The following is an 18,375-nucleotide window of genomic DNA, read 5'->3' on the forward strand; positions in this document are numbered from 1 at the left end:
CCTTCACCAAGACTGTGACATGACTGGAGAGCTCAGGAACTGTGCAACAAGGCAGGTAGCTTCTGAAATATGTAAGCCAACCTCTCTTAAAATCAAACTTCAATTATCCACCTTGTGGGTTATCTACAGTGTCTTTTTTTAATCCACAAACCAGCTTCTCCCTGCCTCCCACTCTGCTTCTGGACCAACACTCCCTTCTGCTGGCTGCTGTGTGTTCAGGGAATGCAAAACCATAATTAGCAAGGTAAAGCTGCTCAAGAAAAAGATAACTCCTAATGCATTCTAAACCCTAGAGGCAATGACTTTTGAAGTAACCATTTTGGGGGAATTTATGCCCTTCTATTCGTGCAGTGATAGAATTCACTATGCAATTTCCCCATTCAGACATGCCAATTAGCCAGACAAAAAGAAATTAGGGTATATCCAAAAGAAATAAACCCTGCAGGCAAAGGAGTTTTCGTTTAACAAAAAAAAAGTCTCCTTTCACAATACAGGCTCTCTACCTCTTCTAGCTACTAGTGTACCATCAGGTGCAACAGCATTTGATTCTGGAAAAGGCAGGAATTGCTGGGGAACGTTGTCTGGGGTAAAATCAGTCTAGGGACTACTATTTTCTACCTGCAACTCTACCAAAACAGAGATGAATCTCTCTTCTTGGCCCAGCCAAGATAACCTTGTGTGAAAAAAAGAGAAAAGGATAAACATGTTCCCAGATTTGGGAGGAGGTACCAAATCTTTCTCTTTGCAGAAAGTTCCTGACTCCTGAGGATGAGGCCAGTGTGTTCACCATGGACCACTTCCCTCTGTGGTACCGCCAGGCTGCTGAGCAGCCTGCTGGCAGCTTTGTCTTCAATCTCCGATCAGCAGAAGGACCAGGTAATGCGTACCCCTGTGTTCCTGGGGCCAAGCTGGACCAGGGCGTGACTCTTCCTGCTGCTCTTGGTGGGAAACAGGAGCAGATGGGGAACAGAATGTCCACACCTCTGGGTTCCCTTCCAACCTTCCCTCCTGACACACGTTAGCACCTTGAGAAAGTTCACTCATGCCTTACCACGCTATTGATCTCTACCCTGAATATAGGACAGCTCATTTTATCCCCCAGCCAGCAGCCCAAATTAAAAATCCAGCATGGCACAAAGGAAAAAGATTTGACCCAAAAGTCAAGAAGAGCTGGATTCTAGCCCAAATTCCAAATAGAAACATATTGGAAGAGTTGTTCTTTAAGATTCTTCTGTTTCTAAACATCTGAGTATCTTTGAAAATTTCTTAAACTCCCCAGATGAAAGTAACAGACTTTATTCCATCAGGGGACTACTACACTTATCAGGTTCACTGCCCCATCGCACTTCTTCCCAGAGAAAGCAGCCTGGTCCCCACTCCCTTAGGGTCTCCCGGGAGCTGCAACACTGACCTCCCTGTCTGCTGCTCAGGACCTCCCAGTAATAACAGGGCACCTCCTGGCTGGCAGGCCACAGGGGGCTCAAGGGGTAAGGAAGCAGGACAGCCAAGATTGGCCCTATGGACCAAACCACCAAATCCCTACTAGCCCAAGGCCCAGGGAGGGTTTCAGAGCTGCTGGCACCCAACTCCCAACCTCCAGCCCCCACTCTGAAAAATAGCCCCCAAAAAGAAAAAGTAAGTGACTTTAACAGAGCACCAAGAAGACTGCGAAATGTTTAGAAGAGAAAGGGACTTTGGAGGATGCGTAGCTTCATCCTCTTAATTTACACGTGAAGAGACTGCGGCCCAGAGAGGTTGGGGGCCTCATCCAGGGGCCCAAGAGTCTGCAGCAGAGCAGGCCCTCCACCAGGTCACCTGCGAGGGAAACTGACCCCAGCACAGTGGAGCAAAAGGGCTTAGGGATATCTGTGTCCAGGTCAGAGTGAACAGAGATGGTGGAGAGGAAGAGGGAGAGAAGGAGGAGAAGGAGGCGTGGGGAAGACAGGAAGGAGGAGGAAGGAGAGAAGGAGGAAGAGTGGGGGCAGGGGGAAGAAGGAGGAGAAGGAGGAGAGCAGAGCAAGTGGAGGACTCCGGCTGGAAGTCTACCTGGAATGGAGAGTTGTACTTCCCCTTTGAGATGCCCTTCCACCAAAACCATCGTCCAGCTTCCTGATGGAGAAGGTACCCTGAGCTGACAGCTGGGGAGATTCAGGCTCCCACGGGCTTCTCCTGGGGTTGCAGGCAGCAAGGAGGAGGTCCCCCTCTATGCCCTCTTGACACCTTCTTCACCTTGTGCCTAAGCCCACCTCTCCATCTTATGCCTATTCCCCCCACTGAATGCATTGCTAATATGCTTTACAAAACATTCCAGAGCCTATAACTATTTAATCTGCACAACCCTGTAAGTGTTGCTATTACTTCTCTTCTTACACAGGAAAAATCTGAGGCTCAGAGAGGTTCTGTGACTTGCCCAGTATCACACAGCTAGGGAGCCACAGAGCCAGGCCAAACCCACGTTCTGCCCACCAAAGCCCAGGCTCTTTTCCTGCCCTAAATGTAAGGCAGGAAGGAGAAGAGGAAGTGGGTGCTGTTATTCCCAGTGAAAGCCTACAAGGGAGGCTCACAAAGCCAAGGTGAGGGTCTCCTCCCCACATTGCCCCCCAGAGCCAGAAAGAGGCAGCTCTTTCTTCCTGTCACCTTCTAGAGCAGCATCAAGGGCCCGCCCAGGAGGGGGTCCCACCCACAGGGTCTTGGGGAGGTTCTCTGGGGTGAAGCCCTGGCCCCTGCCCCCAGCCCATGACAGGGCTCCCTCCTACCTGCATTGTCACTGGGCTCATGCCTGAAGGCTGCCGGGGTTGCTTTTTGTGGCGGGGAGGTAGGAGGGCGGTGGGTGGGGAACTAAGCCGCAAGGAGAAGAGAGGGAGGCTGGCAACCCGAAAGGGGGGACAGTTGAGTAAGGAGGCAGGAGCCTGCTCTCTTTTCACACCCTCGCTGCTGCTTTAGCTCCTGCGTGTGCCTGGAGACACGTGGGCACCTCTGCACACCCCCATTCTCCCCCAAGGAAGAAAACAACAACAGCTTCATTTTAAAGGGGGGGGGGCGGGTATCCCAAGAGGCAGAGGAGCCGCCTCCAGGGTGAACAGAGCCTTCCCTCTGCCTCTCCAGGCAGACTCTCTTGCCCTTTGCCTGGGGCCCTGGTGGGCTGAGTTCTGCCCAGGTGGAACTGCCTTTTACAACCAGTGCCTGAGAGACCTGCCAGCACAGAGCAGAGTCTCACCAATGCCCCGGTGTCTCAGGCTTGTCCCTCCTGCTTCCAGACTTTTCTAGAAGTAAGGTGAGGAAGCTGACTTCTGTGTTTATTGTGGTTTTATCATGGCAAATTCCTAGAATCAAGGACAATGCTACATATTGGAAGCTTCTAGAATCAGAGTGATTTTGAATTTCTATGAGATATTAGATTGTAGCAAGGTATGATGGATGATCTTAGCAAAATAGACACGAGAAAGGATAATTAAGTTCCATGACAATGGACAATCTCCACATAAGCTTCTCATGACCTATTTGTTTCAAGCAACATTTGATATAAAGACCTTCTCAGAATATAGCACTTGATAAAAATTTTGCCCCTTTCTTAGGAATTTTAGTAATGGAACTTGGCTGTAGACAAGAGTACTTTGAAAAGAGGACGCCTCAGTCGATGAAGCATCTGCCTTCGGCTCAGGTCATGATGCCAGGGTCCTGGGATCCAGCCCCATATAGGGCTCCCTGCTCAGCTCCCTCTTCCCCGCCCCCCACTTGTGCCACCCCCCCCACTGTCTCTCAAATAAATAAATAAAATTAAAATCTTTAAAAAAGAAAAAAAAGAATGCTCTGAAAAGCTAAGACATGTCCCTGGACTGATGAAGATTAAAAAGCCCAAGGTCACACACTAGCCCATACCACTGCGGAGCCAGAAAGCTCTGTTTTCATGTCGAGCTGACACGGCCACCTACGTTCTGCACCTATGGTGACCTGATTCTCCTAAAAGAGGGGGACAGAGCAGCTCAGAGCCTTGCCCTTCAAGAGCCTGGCAGAGTGTCCCAGAAGTGTGGTAGCCGTCTGTAACGCCAGTGAAAGTGTGGCTTGCTAACGGGGTGGCGGCGGCAGCCTGACCACCAACGACCAGGATTCATGGAGTGCCTCAGATGTGCCAGGCACCCGCCAGCCTCTGTGCCTGGCGCAGCCCTGGCACCGGGCCTCCGAAGGGGCTGTCAATGTCACCCTGACTCATGTGACTGATGAAGGACAGCCCAGGATCAGCCACCACGAGTCCTGGAACACAGCCTGTCTTTCTGCTAGAAAGAATCATTTGACACAACGCAAGGCTTCTGGGTGGAACACAAGCTGAGAGGACGGGTCACAGCAGGGTCCCTGAGCACAAGGGAGGCACCAGCCAGCAGACAGTTGCTGCCCCGAGACAGAGCGAACTCACAGTGTCCTAGTGACGGGGACAACACTGCATTGTCCAGGCCGCCAGGGGCCCTGATGTATTTATCTGGCAGGTTCAGATCTGCATGGGGAGGTGGCAATACCTGACATGTGGGAGGCCCTCTGCAGAGACCAGTGTGCAATGGTGACAGTGTCACCACAGCGGGGACTTTCCCCATCAACCCCCCCTCCACTTATTCAAGGAATGCCCTCTCCCAAGATTCACAGTGTGTTCTCAGCCTCCCCATCCCACCACCCAACCACTGGCTCTTCCCCTGGCGCTGAGAAAGTGACTTAGCAATTTTTGTTTCCCCAGAAAGTCCAGGCCAGCCCATGGTAGTGACAGCCAGCACCGCTGTGGCCGTGACCGTGGACAAGAAGACAGCCATTGCTGCAGGTAGGAGCTGCCCTCCGCGCCCCCGCAGTCAGGGCGTTGTGCGTCAAGGTCAGGAATAAGGCACACAGTAATAGCAGGAGGACCCAGCCTGTGGTCTGCAAGGACCACAGTCCTCCAGCCCAAGGTTTTCCCAGCCAAGCAGTGGGACTGAGGGAGAAAGGAGTCTTCCTAAGCCATTTTGTTTATAAAACCATAAAACCTGAGATCCAAAAGAATTTATGAAGTCAGTCAAATGAAGCTCAGGCTAAGATATCTGCTCCAGGTCACCAGGGACAGAGACTGCAACTGGGACCTCCTCAGCACCGCTCTGTGTGCTGCTTCCCTCTCCTCTCACCCTGGGTCTAGAACGCCACTGCACACAGAGCCAGCCCCGTGACTCAGAGCCTGAAGGATGGGCCAGGGCCGCATGCTCGGTATATGCCCGGCATTTGGGAGACTGCGTCCCGCGCACATCTCATTCGGCCCTTGGGGTGATCCAGTGAAGCAGATACTTTCAGCTGCATTTTACAGATAAGGAAACTGAGACACAAAAATTCTTTGCCTGAGGTCACACAGCTAATAATTAATGAAGCTAGAATTTGAACTCAGGTTGCCTCTCTCTGAGAGCCTGTGCTGCTATTGACCTCAAATGTGATGAGAGCACCCAATGCCCCTCCCCAGCTGCCCAGACTTGGTGGTTTCTTGGTACCTATAGAGTCCTTTGCACCTGGGCCTCCTTGCCTGAGCACGATCAGGCCTGTGTGCTGAAGTCCTCCTATCCCGGCTTTAGCTGGGTTCTGCAAAGCTGTCCAGTTCAGTGGGCACTCAAGCATCAGCCATCACAGGTCCCGTCCTGCTTCCCCAGGGCCCCCAAGCTGTGTGAAAGGACTCTGCAGCTGGAAGGTGTCGGGGCGCAGGCAGGGGTGGGTGATCCTTGTCCCCCACAGGCTGGGTTCAGGGCAAAGGAGGTGGGAGGAGCAGGCTGGGGTCTGGCCCAGATCTTCTGACCCTGACTCCCCGCTGGAGAAAACACGCATGCCCCCGGTGGCCTTCATGATGCTCTGCTCCAGCATTTGGGGGGGGGGTGCTCATGCCATCTCAGCTGCCTTTTTAAACTTAGGCCACAGTGTGCTAACTCCAGAGCCATTGCTAAGCCAAAACTGGACCCAAACTTGTTTCCCTCAAGCCTGTTCAGAGGTCCCAGCTGAGTGTCCCTGTCCTGTCCTGTCCCCTCCGTGATGTGGACCCTCTCAGCCCCTGCATACCCGAGAGTCTAGGAACCAGAGGGGACACAGGGTCAGGCTGCTGGCTGCGCTCTCCTGCACTCTCCAATTATTTGATATCGTTTTTAACTCAGAGCTGAATTAGAGCCTCCAGGGGTTGCCATAGAAACCGTGTCCTGGTGCCTCTGGTTTAACGCACAGCAGACAATGGCTCTGAGGCTCCGGGGTGTGTGGCTATGATAGGAAAAGAGTGAGGCACCAAAGACCTTATGCTTCAACTTTTATGGGGCAGGAGGGTTGTCTCCTTTTGTAATTTCCCCTCCCTGGACTATGGCTCAACCTCCTTAATACTGGGGCCAGAGGGCACCTATAGCTGAAAGCCGGGGAGGCGACTGGTGTGCTGTCCTGACAGTTTCATCCCTTGGAAACTGGTGGCACTGTGTGCATAGGAACTGCAGGCCTGGGAGAGCATGGTGGCTGGCGGGCGAGCTGCAAGGGTGATGTTGTGCCCTGAGCAAGGGGAGAAGGTAGGAGAAGGGCACTCGGCCCAGTTACAGGGCCAGCTGCGTGCCAGGTGTGGGCATCACACCACGGGTTCCTACGGAAGGGAAGCTGGACAAGGAGGGATCATTTTAATCTCTAAGCAGGTGATTTATCAACAGTTTTTGCAGAATTTCTCGGAATCTAACTTTTTGATCAGGATCCAGACCTAGTTGGGGAATATTGCCCAGCATAACAACGGTGGCACCGTAATCTGCAAGTGTGTTCCTCTAGCACGTGTCGTGCGATACATGTGTGCCCCCGTCCAGAGGCCCTTAGCGGTGAGCCAGCTGTCTGGAGCTGCGCGAGGGCTCCTCTCCTCGGGGCTCTGCCTATGTGCGAATGGGCCTGTACGTACACACTCAGAACAGTGATGCATTTGACGCACCTATGCATTACGCAGGCCTGTGCCGGGCTGGTGAGGGACCTTGGCCTTGGCTTCTGCGGCGGGGCTCGGGGAAGACTGTCTCTCAGGTCCGCTATGCCTGTTAGGGCAGCACCGCACAATTCACACCACCTCTGAAGGGCAAGCAGCCCGGCTCTGCTGGGAGTCCAGCTGAACTCCAGGAAAGGGACCTGGAGGGCTCACTTCTCCCTAGGGTTTGCACCTGCCTCAGTGGGATATCATCCAAAGGAAAGCTCCTAGGAAGGAGAAAATTCCGTCTTGGTCTCTGAAGACTAATGAACCATAGAGCCCGGGCCCAGTCAGCCAGAGGCCAGCCCAGGCCTGGAGCTGAGTCACTCCAGCTTGGGAAGGACGAACAACCCCAGAGACCTTGCTCTCTGGCTCATCTCCTCTCCTGGTCTCCCCATCCCCATCCCCAGCCCTCCAGTTCATAATTCTGGGTCCCATCAGCTGAGCCCTGGAAGGATTATATTTGTAAATGCAGAGAATCATCTGCTTGTCCCTAAAGTCAGTCTTGAAGGTGCAAGAGGAACATAAGTTAAACAGGGTTCCTCTCTCCTGTTAGCAACACCCCCAATCTCACTGAGGCTGATGAAACGTAATCAGCAGCTCCTAGGGAGCCCTCCCCCCCACCTCCCCTTACACAGCAGGGTCCTCTGGGCAAATGCCCGCCTTCCCACCACGTTGGCCCGTCTGTCCTTGACCGCCAGGGTGGACTGGCTCCAGCCAGGGCGGATGTGCACACAGCAGGCCCAGGGCAGTGACAGGTCTCCAGCTCACCTTCAGTCCCCAGTGCTGCCCAGTGCAACAGCCTGAGGCTCACACGTTCATACCGTCAGGCCAGACCCCGTGCTTGTCCAGAGCTCAGCCCTCAACTCCTCTCCCGGTGCTGCTCCCTGGAGAGGCCTCAGCCAGGAGTTTCCCATTTCTCTTATGGAGCTCTGGACATTGGGGTGAGGTCCTACAGCACTTTTTGAAGCTGCCTGGGGAGGTAAGGGGGCAGGAAACCCCTCTCCCAGCACCCACATGCCCCCCCAGCCAAGGAAGCCAGGAGGTACATAGGAAAATACAGTCTTTATTGTTCTTCTGAAACAACAAACCAGAAATATAATTTTGCCTTTAAAAATCTTCTGTCTCAGGCTGAAGCTACCACCATTGACAATACCCACCCCTCCTCTCCTCTTCCTTTAGAAAATTCCTAGATCAATCGTCAGCTGGAAAGCTAAAAGAAGGAGGACTATGCCCCAGTCCCGGGGAGGCGTGTCCACAGCAGCCAAGCAGCCCGCACTGAGGCTCCCGCTGTCCCTCCAGCCCCCCTCACCTATCATGGTCCTCCGTGAGGTGGCAGGATCAAGGGGGGCAAGGCAAGGTGGGCCTGCCCAGTCCTGCCCTATCCCTCCTCAGACCCTTGGCCTCCGGGTTCTGGAGGCCTCTTCCCAGGCCACCAGCAAGACCCTGTCTTAGAACCACAAACCAGCCTGATGCCTCCAGACTCTCAGTCAGCCATGGGAAACGGGTGTCCAGCAGAGGGAGACCTAGTACTCCTCCGAGATCAGACTCAAGGGGAGGGGGCCAACTTGCAAAAGGGAACTAGTGACCCCCAAACCCTCCACAGCCCTCTGCTCACCCTCCGTCCCCTTGGTGTAGGCTACAGGTAACAAACAGGACTCCGGCCCATGCTCTGGTTTGGAGCCCCGTCCAGGTGCAATTATGATCTCCAGGAAGCCAGACTGAGCACACAAAACCCTAGGGAAGGAACCCCAGGCCCAAACCCTCTGGGCAGAAGGTGCCGCCCTCCCTGCCCCTGGAGTCTGCCCGGGATCTGCTGGCAGGCAGTGAGCTTCCTCGAGGGCCGTCTGCGTTCCCAAGATGCCACCAGTAGTGGCCCAGTCCCCACCCCAAGGTCCCAGTCCCAGAGCTGCTCAAGATGGAAGGCTGGAGGGTACAGAGCAATGGTTCTTGGGCTGCAGACTATAGGAGTGGAATTGGTGGGTGTCCCCACGGGGCCTGGCAGTGATGATGTCCTTAGACAGCGCTGAAGAAACGCCCAGTGGTATGTGCCTGGGCTCTCGGGAGGCTGCCATCCACACATGCTGCAGCTTCAAGGCCTCTGGGCCGGTGTCCCTGGAAAACCCAGCAGGAGAGGTGTGAGAGGGTTACCATGGTGACAGGCAGTCTCATCCAGCAGCACCACTTTGGCCCACTTCAGAGGATCTCAAAGAAATCCTTGTGCTGTCGGCGTGGGCTTCTCCCCCTGTTGACTTGAAAGGTTGCAGTAAGCAAGCAAAAGGTTCTGTGGCCTGAGGGCCAGAGACCCAAGGGGGAAACGTGTCTCCGCTCCCTAGGCTCTCATGACCTCTGTCTCCATGTGATTCTGTGTGTGTGCGAGAGAGACTGACAGACAGACGGACAGACAGAGATTTCCAGTCGATGTAATTGCGCTGGTGAAGCTGAGCGTGTGTGAGTGAGTGAGTGAGTGAGTGAGTGAAGCCAGGAGCAGTGTGGCTGGTGTGGCCTGTAGCAGGCAGAAGGACACGATGGCTTCAGCAGAGGGAGTGTGTCACAACTGTATTTCTAAGTGCTGGGTGCGGATGCCAGCGTTGGTGTGATTGTACATTGGTGCTAGCGGCCGGAAGCTGGACCCAACCTGGACACCGAAGGGCAGCTGAGGGTATCTTCCTGGCTTAGAAGTGGATCACGGAAATTGACCCCTGGCCCCCGTGTCCCCTCCTCCCCACACTTACGTGCAGGTGAGGTGCTATGAGCAGGAGGTGGGGAGAGTCACCCCGCTGTGACTACACGCAGGGCAGGCAGGACAGCAGGGGAACACTGAGTCCGGTAGCCTGCACTTGCACACTTATCCTTTCTTCCCCATGGCCAGAAGCTCAGGGAGATCCCCCAGCTATTCCAGAGACTTGGTGGCCTGGAGAGGGGGCCGGAGCCTTTAGCACAAGGGTGGCTTCCGCAGAGACTTGGAAGTTCACGGAGACAGCCGCACTGTGGCTTGTTTGCCGGAGGGCTGGGGGCGAGAGTGGGAGAGCGGACTGTGGTGGAGGGAAGGGCCAGCCCCTACTGAAGCGATCCCCCGTGTGCTCTCCCTGCCCTTCCTACCTAGGCCAAGTGGGGCTGGGCTCTCATGCCACAGAAGAGATCTGCTTCTGGTCTTCGTGCTCACCCTCCGGGTCCCCCATGAGGGGCTGCCGCTTCTTGAGCTCCCGGTGGTACTTGGCCATGAGGGAGGCATAGATGCAGCCGTAGGCAGCAGCCACCACCATCATGATGCAGACGATGCCGCAGACAACCCCCGCGATGATCACTGTGCCAATGGCCCGCCGCACGCTCACTGGCCGATACCTCTGCTTCTGGGGGCAGGCGGTGCTGGGCTCTGGCTCGGGCTCAGCCCCCGGCTTGGGCTTAGCGGGTTCAGGGCTGGCCTTGGTGCAAGGTGGCCCAGGAATATCCAGCCCAGCTGAGCTATTCTCGTCCTCCAACTGGGAGCAGTAGTTGAACATCTCCATGGGGACCACACGCATGTCCTTCCCCCTCAGCTCCTTGGGTAGGGTGCAGGCAAGCTGGTCCAGGCGCCCCCCTGCATCCAGGGGAGAAAAAAAGCAGGGGCTGACCAGGCATCCAGAACCTGGACTCCCTCTCCCCATTCCCAGGTCCCCAAAACGGAAGGTCCAGAAGGTCTAGGTTCTATCAGGAATGCACTCGGTCCTGAACATCAATAGGAGAGGAAGGGAGACGAACAACTAACATTTATGAAGCCAAGGACCATGAAAGGTGAAGTACATGTATCATGTCATTTCATCTGCACATATGAAATGCATATTGCCATTATTCCCATTTTAGAGAAGCACACAACCATTTCAGTCAAGCCTGCTCTGTCCAGACTCAAACTGACTCACAAGAGTATGGCAATGCTAATGTGTGCTGGTGCTCAGGGAAGACTTGGCAGCACAAAGAGAGAGCCAGGAGACCTGCCCCGGCCACAGTTCTGCTCCTCTCCTTGCCCCTGAATCTGCCTGCTCACCATCCATCTATAAACCCAGGACACTGTTCTCCACTATATCTTATCCCTCCAGAGTTCCTCCCTCTCACAGAAAGGACACGTCAAAAGCCACTGTCACAGCCACCACTCTTCCATATGGAAACTTTTGATTGCCCAAGATTACCTCTTTGGAGTGGGGAGAAAAAAAGGCAGGTGAGAATGTTTCCCTTTTCCTCTTCAAGAGCAATCTGATAGCCCATCAGTACCCCGACCACAGCATCTCTGAGTGCAGTGGCAACTTGGGAGGGCAGCCTGAGACCCATGAGGGCAAAGGGGAGGGGCCGGTGCTAACGAGGGGGTGTGGGCAGCACTAAGTGCACAGGCTCATGATGACGATGGTGAGGCTGGACCATGGGGGAGTCATGAGAGGGTAAAGATGCAGAACACGTGGTGTGAGAGAGAAGGTAGCTCAGGAGAATCTCCTAGGAAGTCACAGTCAGATTTTGTCCCTCTATCAGCTTCCAGTGAAATCTGGATGCAGACAAGAGATCCCTTCCCAAATGTCTCCTGCTGAATGGGCTCCTGCCATCCCCGCACCGCCAGTACCCCCTCTCAGAGCAGCTGCTGCAAGTCTTCTCATACAATAGATATGCTTTACCTGGGATGCTGATGAAAACATCCCAGGAATTTTTTTTTTAAACTGCTAGGTTGAAACAACTGTACTATTGAAAATTCCCAAAAATAGACATTCCCACTCCATGTCCTTTTGTGCTGAGAATTTAGTCCCTGATGACTATGTGAAAAGACAAGGACGTTCGTTGCCTAGGGATAACACAGGGGGTGCTGAGACCCTTGGCCTCTAGTTCCCTTGTTCCACTGACTGCCTAGGGGCCTGTGGCAAGTCTTACATCCAGCGCCGTATGTCCAAGGGCCACCTCTGTACTGGTAGGAGTGGGGTGTTGAGATGGCAGCAACCTCACCTTCCTGCTCAAAGACCTGAGGTTGAATCCTGGCCATGTCATCTTTTGCAAATTATTTAATTTATTTAATTGCATGTGAGTCTTGGTTTTCTTGGCCATAAAATAAGAATGGCTAACTCAATTAACTGCTATAAGGATTAAAATAGATAATGTACATGAAAAGATATTTATTTCCCGACTCACAAGAATGGGAGAAATTATCATAGTGACCAACAATTTATGGCACTTCACAGTTTGTAAAATTTTTTAAAATTTTTTTAAGATTTTATTTATTTATTTGAGAGAGTGGGAGAGAAAGAGAGAGACAGAGAACGAGCCAGGGGAGGAGCTGAGGGAGAAGGAGAAGCAGGCTTCCTGCCTAGCGGGGAGCCTGATGCAGGGCTGGATCCCAGGATTCCGGAATCATGACCTGATCTAAAGGCAGACACTTAACCGACTGAGCCACCGAGGCACCCATGTAAAATTGTTTAATTAACTAACAAAGGAGAATATCATGCAAATAATTGAGACTGTGGCTGGATATGAAACAAAAAGAGCAAGACTGATGAAAAAGATTGGCTTTCTTTTCACATTGATTCCCTCATTCAGCAAATACTCATGGAGTATCTACTTTGTGCTGGGCACCAAATTATGTCTTATTAAGTCCATTTAATATTATGAGTGCTAGTAGGAAATGAACAAATAAATGAATAGGTTTCATGGAGGACTTGCTTTATGTTAAGTACTTTTCAAGACACTTTACGCGCACCCAGTCGGTTAAGCATCTGCCTTCGCCTTAGGTCATGATCTCAGGATCCTGGGATGGAGTCCTGCATCAGGCTCCTTGCTCGACGGGAAGTCTGCTTCTCCCTCTGCCTGCTGCTCCCCCTGCTTGTGCTCTCTCCCTGATAAATAAATAAAATCTTAAAAAAAAAAAAAAGACACTTTACATGCATTAGAGTTTAATCCTCACAATGATTCTATCAGATAGCTGTTATTTGACCCATTTTGCAGATGAAAACACTGCCACAGAGAGGTTTCTCAGGATCACACAGCTAGTAAGTGACAGAGCCACAAATCAAACCCAGATCTGGCACTTTTAACCACTACACTCACTTCTTTGCCCTCCTTTCATTACATTTAGTCATCTTATAGATCATTCTAGAACTTTTCCAGGTTGACAAAAGGGGGAAGGGAAAGAATAAAACTAAAGCCATTTGGCTTCTTATTAAAAGCTTGGAATATAAAACTTCTTGGGAGAGAGAGTTGAAATCATCATCAAAATGAAAATTTGGTTTTATCTGTGGATTTAAATTATATTCCACCCTCCTGAAACTGTGGATATTTAAGAAATTGCTGTATTATTCAGAAGAGCAAGGGTGGGTTTTCTTCCTCCTACCATGCCAGGGAAGCCCAGAGGCATACCTGGTGGGATGCAGAGAAAAATTATTAAGTTGCCTCACGGTACCTACAGAAGTGAGATCAAGTTACAGTGAGTCAGTCTGAAAGAAAAAGAAGAGGAAGGAGGCTGGGAGCTGGGAGCACAGAGAGAAGAACGCAGAGCTGTGGAGGGGGAGGGAAAGCAGCACCAGCCTCTCTGCCCCTGGGATGGTTTGGAGCCCAGACTGAGACTTTTCTAACCTAGAGCTAGTGGAGAGATAGGGCCACAGCCTTCTCCCTGGACCTCGGCCCTGAGTCAACACCCAGCCTCCAGGAAATGTGTTGGGCCAGGGGTGATTCTCCCGATTCCTCACACCCAGGCAGGACTGGCCGTGCTCACCTCGGTAGGAGAACCACTCCATCCAGTGTTTGAAATCACGCAGGTTACAGTCACACTCCCAGGGGTTGTCCCCAACCTGCAGCAGCTGCAGGCTTGCCAGGGGTTCAAACGTCAGCCGGTCCAGGTTCTGCAGACGGTTGGAGCGAAGTGACAGGGAGCGCAGAGCTGGGAGTCCATCGAAAAGGCCAGGGGGCAGCTGGGCCAGCCCGTTGATGGACAGGTCCAGGTGGCGGAGCAGCGGCGAGTGCTGCAGCAGGTCCCTGTCCAGGGTCCTGATGCTGTTATTGCGCAGCTGCAGCTCCGTAAGATTCGTCAGGTCCCCGAAAATGGACCGGGGCAGCTGGTCCAGGAAGTTGTTGGATAGGTCCAGCCGCTGCAGGCTGGACAGATTGGCAAATGCCCAGCTTGGCAGGGCACTCAGCTTATTGTTCAAGAGTAAGAGGGTTCGGGTGGCAGCAGGCAAGTCTGGGGGCACCATGGTGAGGCCTAGGCCACTACAATCCACCTCCAGGCTGCGGCTGTCACACTTACAGGAGAAGGGGCAGGCGGGGAGGGCCTCCACAGCACACAGGGCGATCCAGCAGGCGATCCCTGGAGCGGAGGGGCACAGACAGGTGGAAAGAAAGCCACAGGCCGGGGTTACCACCTCCTGCTTCCATTCCCTCTTTTCTAATTTGTATCATAATGGCCTCTTGACTTTATCTGCTTTGACCCAAGCCACAATCAATGCACAAACCTTTACTGACCACATAAAAAGATAATTAACAAACCCGAAGCACAAAGCATATTATTGGACATCACAGGGTGTCAGCAGGGATCCCTGACTCACAGCACATCTGGCAAAGAAACTACTTTAGTGGGGAACCATCCTGCAGAATGGCAGGCCTGAGTCCAGACCGCAAGCAGTGCTGTTCCACAAGGGTGCCCCAGCTCATGGGGTCTCCGCGGGTCAATCTCCTTGGGAGCTTGGGCCCCACTGATACCATGGATGTTGAGAAAACAAAGGATGTAAGGATGTCACCCCTTGTTCCTCTCCCAGTGTCACAGAGAGAGATTCTCTTTCCAAAAGAAAATAGCCACATTGCTGTTTCCCTGCCCTCTGCACCCCCACCCCCAACTTGGAACTGCCCTAGGCTAAGACACACCGCGCACGCATGGAAGAGGGAGAGCGCGAAGGGGCACTCCCACCCCTGCCCCCTACAACCTCCCATGTGCTGTCAGATCCAAGAGGGGGGCCAGTAACTTAGCATGGAGACCGCGAGCTCAAGCCCATCTAGGGTCCCACTCCAGAGACCACAGTGGAAATGATGAGGATAAGAGGCACAAATCCACTTCCAAGCCGAAGAACTCTTGGGCACAAGCCACTGCAAGTCATAGGTTCTAAGAGAAGTTTCATATTTATTCTCGTTCTAAAACAAACCAGGCATTTAGGTTGGTCTCGTGTTCCTAAGGGCTGCGGGGTAGCATTTCTGCAGGATGGACCCATTAACAGCATTCCTTTTGTGGTCCCATGTTTTGTCCAAGACCCCTGTGAGTAAGCAACCTAAGAGTCTAGCCTGGGCTAGGTGGGGAAGGACCTCAGAGAATAATTGCAACAGAGCAACTCATTCCATTGTCCAGCAGTCCCTTCTCAGAGTGACTGCAAAACTCCCCTCAAGTGTCTTCCTGAGTGTCATAGAAGTTTGCTCACTGTGGAAGAGAAAACGGATGAGCTCAAAATAGTTCAAATTCACCAAGTCAGCACCCAGTCTGGCAAATTACTGGCTCCATCTTGGATGTGGGATTCATGCAGATCTGACAGCACATGGGAGCTGTAAGGGCAGGGGTGGGAGTGCCCTTTTGTGCTCTGTCTCTTCCACGCGTGGCATGTCTTAGCCTAGTATAGCTTCAAGTTGGGGGAAGGGGTGCAGAGGGGAAGGAAGCAGCTGTGTGGCCATTTTCTTTTGGAAAGAGAGACCCAGAGGAAAGACCCTCACCAGGGAAGTGATGGAGAAGTTCAGACCCAGTTCATGGCCCAGGTGACCCCACTCAGAGAGGCAGCAGCCACCCCGACTTGACGGACTGAATGGGATGGTCTTGAGTCTGTGCCTGGCAGATGTCTAGTCGTTTGGTGTCCCCAAGAACAGAGCTTGAAGGAACAGTATGGGTCTACCCCCCCCATACTTGTGGGGTCAGTGACAGTTGAGAGCCGGACTGCAAGGCTGACACCTGAGCCTCCTCATTCTCAGGAGACACGAGCACAGTCATGGCCACAGAAGCCAACCAGTGACCCTTCCTGGCCACGCGGGCTCACCTGCGGCTACCTCTCACCCTCTTAGCCCTCTGAACCCTTCTGCTGCCAGGTCAGCCTACCCCACCCTATCCCGCACTGTGCCATTTGAAAATCAACGTTCTGCAGACTTCACTTTCCCCAGGAAAAAATTCAGTCCATCCAGCTTCCTTCACAAAAGGATCAAGATAACCAGAATCCATTATTCCCCCACCCCTGAGAAATTCAGGGTGACATAAAAGCTCTGGTGGCAAGAAAACATAATCCTGTATTTCGAGGTGCTGAGTGATTCTAGAATGAGGTTGAAACGGGATCTAAGCAGCCCGGGATCAGCCACTCTCACATGGTGAATAATTCAGGCTGCTCACGTCCTGCAGCTGTATCACCAGGCCAAGTGTACGAGGGGAGAAGTCAGGCAGAATAATGTCCCTCAGGACCATTACCTCTTACCATGTAGCCTTGGGCAAGCCCGTCCTCACTGACTGGCCCTTTCCCTCTACTGAAGAGAATTTCTCAGGGCTTCCTTCAGCCTGACAACTTACAAGGCTTTCTTATGGGAAATGGAGAGCTCAGTTTCCCCATATGCAGAAGGAAGGCTGGACCCAACCCCTGTGGTCCTTCCAACACCACAATCCAAGAGCTCTCTGGTTCCCTCCATTTCAGAGCTAGGAAGACTGAGACAGAAGTCTCCAGGTTCACCCAGCTAATGGAAGACAAGAGGGAGACTTGCCATTAGAGCAGCAGGACTCCCACAAGCCAGACCGCTGGGGGTGGGGGTGGACTTCCTGGGCACAGGAACGGACCCACCCGGAGACACAGAACCACCCGTCATGGCCTCCAGCTCCATTTAGCCGCTAAAGCTCCCAGCAGCAACTCTTTCTTTGGCTGCCACAGATGCCAGTACCACAGACAAGACTGTAGTCTTCCTGGGCCTTGGGCATCCCAGAAAGATCAGAGTTTCCTGCCGCCTGGCATGCATCACTGCATGCCAAGCTAGCCCTGCCACCTGCCCCCACCCCCTGTACTCACAGGAGATCTGCCTCCACTGCACGGCAAGCCTGGTCCTCTGCTCAGGGCCACTGCCCCGGGCCAGCATGGTGAATGCCACAGCTCTCACTGCCCTGCACCTCTGGGGAGAGAGGAGCCCCTCGGTGTGTGCTACCTGTCAGTCCTGAGAAAGAGAGACAGAGAGAGGGCTGAGCAGCACTCGAGGCCCCGTTCCAGCCCAGGGGTTAGGGAGAGGGCCCGGTGTCTCTTTACACTCCTTGTCAATCCCCTCTCTTGTTCTTCTCAGCTATAATTCCCTGGGTGGGGGAAGGAGAAGAACGAGGGGCAGAGAAGCCAGGAAACCTTCCCCCTCCCTGGGTGACTGGGGTGACAAGGAGGACAGGCTCCGGCCTGTGGCATGGTGCTGAGCTCTGCCTGTGGGACCCAGAAGTCACCAGCAGTGGCCTCTCCATTGTCCCCTCCCCTGCCTCTCTCGTGGCCTCTCTGGCGTGTTGATCTCTAAAATGCTTTGGGAGCAATATGGCCTCCTTTGTGAGCTTTCCCCCACATCACAGGTGGGGACACTGAGGGACAGAGCTACTAGGTAAGCAGAGTGAGGCCATAGTAACACTGTTCCCGGTCCCAGCACTGCTCTTACCATGGCCCCCGAGGAGGCAGAGTCTGCTGCTGTGTCAGGCGTGAGGCCCAGGCCCTGCTTGCGCCACCGGCTGGCCTCCCGCTGCCCCTCCACCTTCGCCGGAGAGGTGAGGTGCGGTGCTCTGTCTTCCGCCCGCTGGTCTATAATAAGACTCATCAGCTCAGGGAGTTCATGCCGCAGCAGCTGTTCGTGCAGGAGACAGGGACAGGAAGGAGAGGATGAGATTTCGGAGCAGAAGGAGGGCTGGGAGCCGGCCCGGGGAGGCAAGGAAGCAGGTTTCTCTTGCAGATGACTAAAGAGGGGTAGTCACCCTGTCTAGGGTCTCAGGACCTGCCCTGACCCAACCCTAAGACTAGTAAGAGGGACCCGGGCCCTCCTGTGGCCCCCATTTCCTTCCAGGTATAGCTAAGGCCCTCAGACAGAGGCCAGAACCTCCGCTCTCCCAGCCCCATCAGAGGGATGGGAAAGGGACTGCACAGCCACTGCAGCAGGCGGGGACAAGATGGGGAAGGGGACGGCACAGGGCAGGAGGACTCTGCCCACAGCCCAGCCCCTTCTGTTCCCAAAGGGCACCATCCCATCAGCCCACCGCTCCTGGCTGGCTCCTTTGGTTGCCTGCTCATGCCTCCACGATCCCTGGTCACAGCCTCCCCTCTCCCCCTCTCCCTGGAGGAGCCAGGGGCAGAGTTAAGCAGGCAGCTGAGAGGTGGAGGGGACTGCTGGGGAGCTAACTGAAATCTCTGCATCCGGTGAAGCAGGTTTCCTTCAGGCATTTCGGG

At 53.6% G+C, this 18,375-nt stretch overlaps 2 protein-coding genes across 2 annotated transcripts in view; one reads left to right on the top strand and one right to left on the bottom strand.

The window, feature by feature from the left end:
* The window catches only part of CACNA2D4 (calcium voltage-gated channel auxiliary subunit alpha2delta 4), a 109,369-nt gene that overhangs the window by 61,570 nt on the left and 29,424 nt on the right, over nucleotides 1-18,375 (top strand). Inside the window, exons 25-26 of the mRNA XM_045775451.2 lie at nucleotides 749-876; nucleotides 4,724-4,804. Coding sequence (XP_045631407.2) covers nucleotides 749-876; nucleotides 4,724-4,804 — 209 coding nt within the window. The remainder of the gene's footprint in view (nucleotides 1-748; nucleotides 877-4,723; nucleotides 4,805-18,375) is intronic.
* On the bottom strand, nucleotides 8,008-17,114 carry LRTM2 (leucine rich repeat transmembrane protein 2). The gene is made up of 4 exons (XM_045774876.2): nucleotides 16,981-17,114; nucleotides 13,683-14,273; nucleotides 10,064-10,541; nucleotides 8,008-9,076 (listed from the first exon to the last, which is right to left on the bottom strand). The coding sequence occupies exons 1-3, from the start codon at nucleotides 17,045-17,047 to the stop codon at nucleotides 10,087-10,089; spliced, it is 1,113 nt and encodes a 370-aa protein (XP_045630832.1). The 5' UTR covers nucleotides 17,048-17,114; the 3' UTR covers nucleotides 8,008-9,076; nucleotides 10,064-10,086.

Source organism: Ursus americanus, chromosome 25, assembly GCF_024610735.1.
Source record: "Ursus americanus isolate L20-20 chromosome 25, mUrsAme1.1.p, whole genome shotgun sequence".
NCBI lineage: Eukaryota > Metazoa > Chordata > Mammalia > Carnivora > Ursidae > Ursus > Ursus americanus.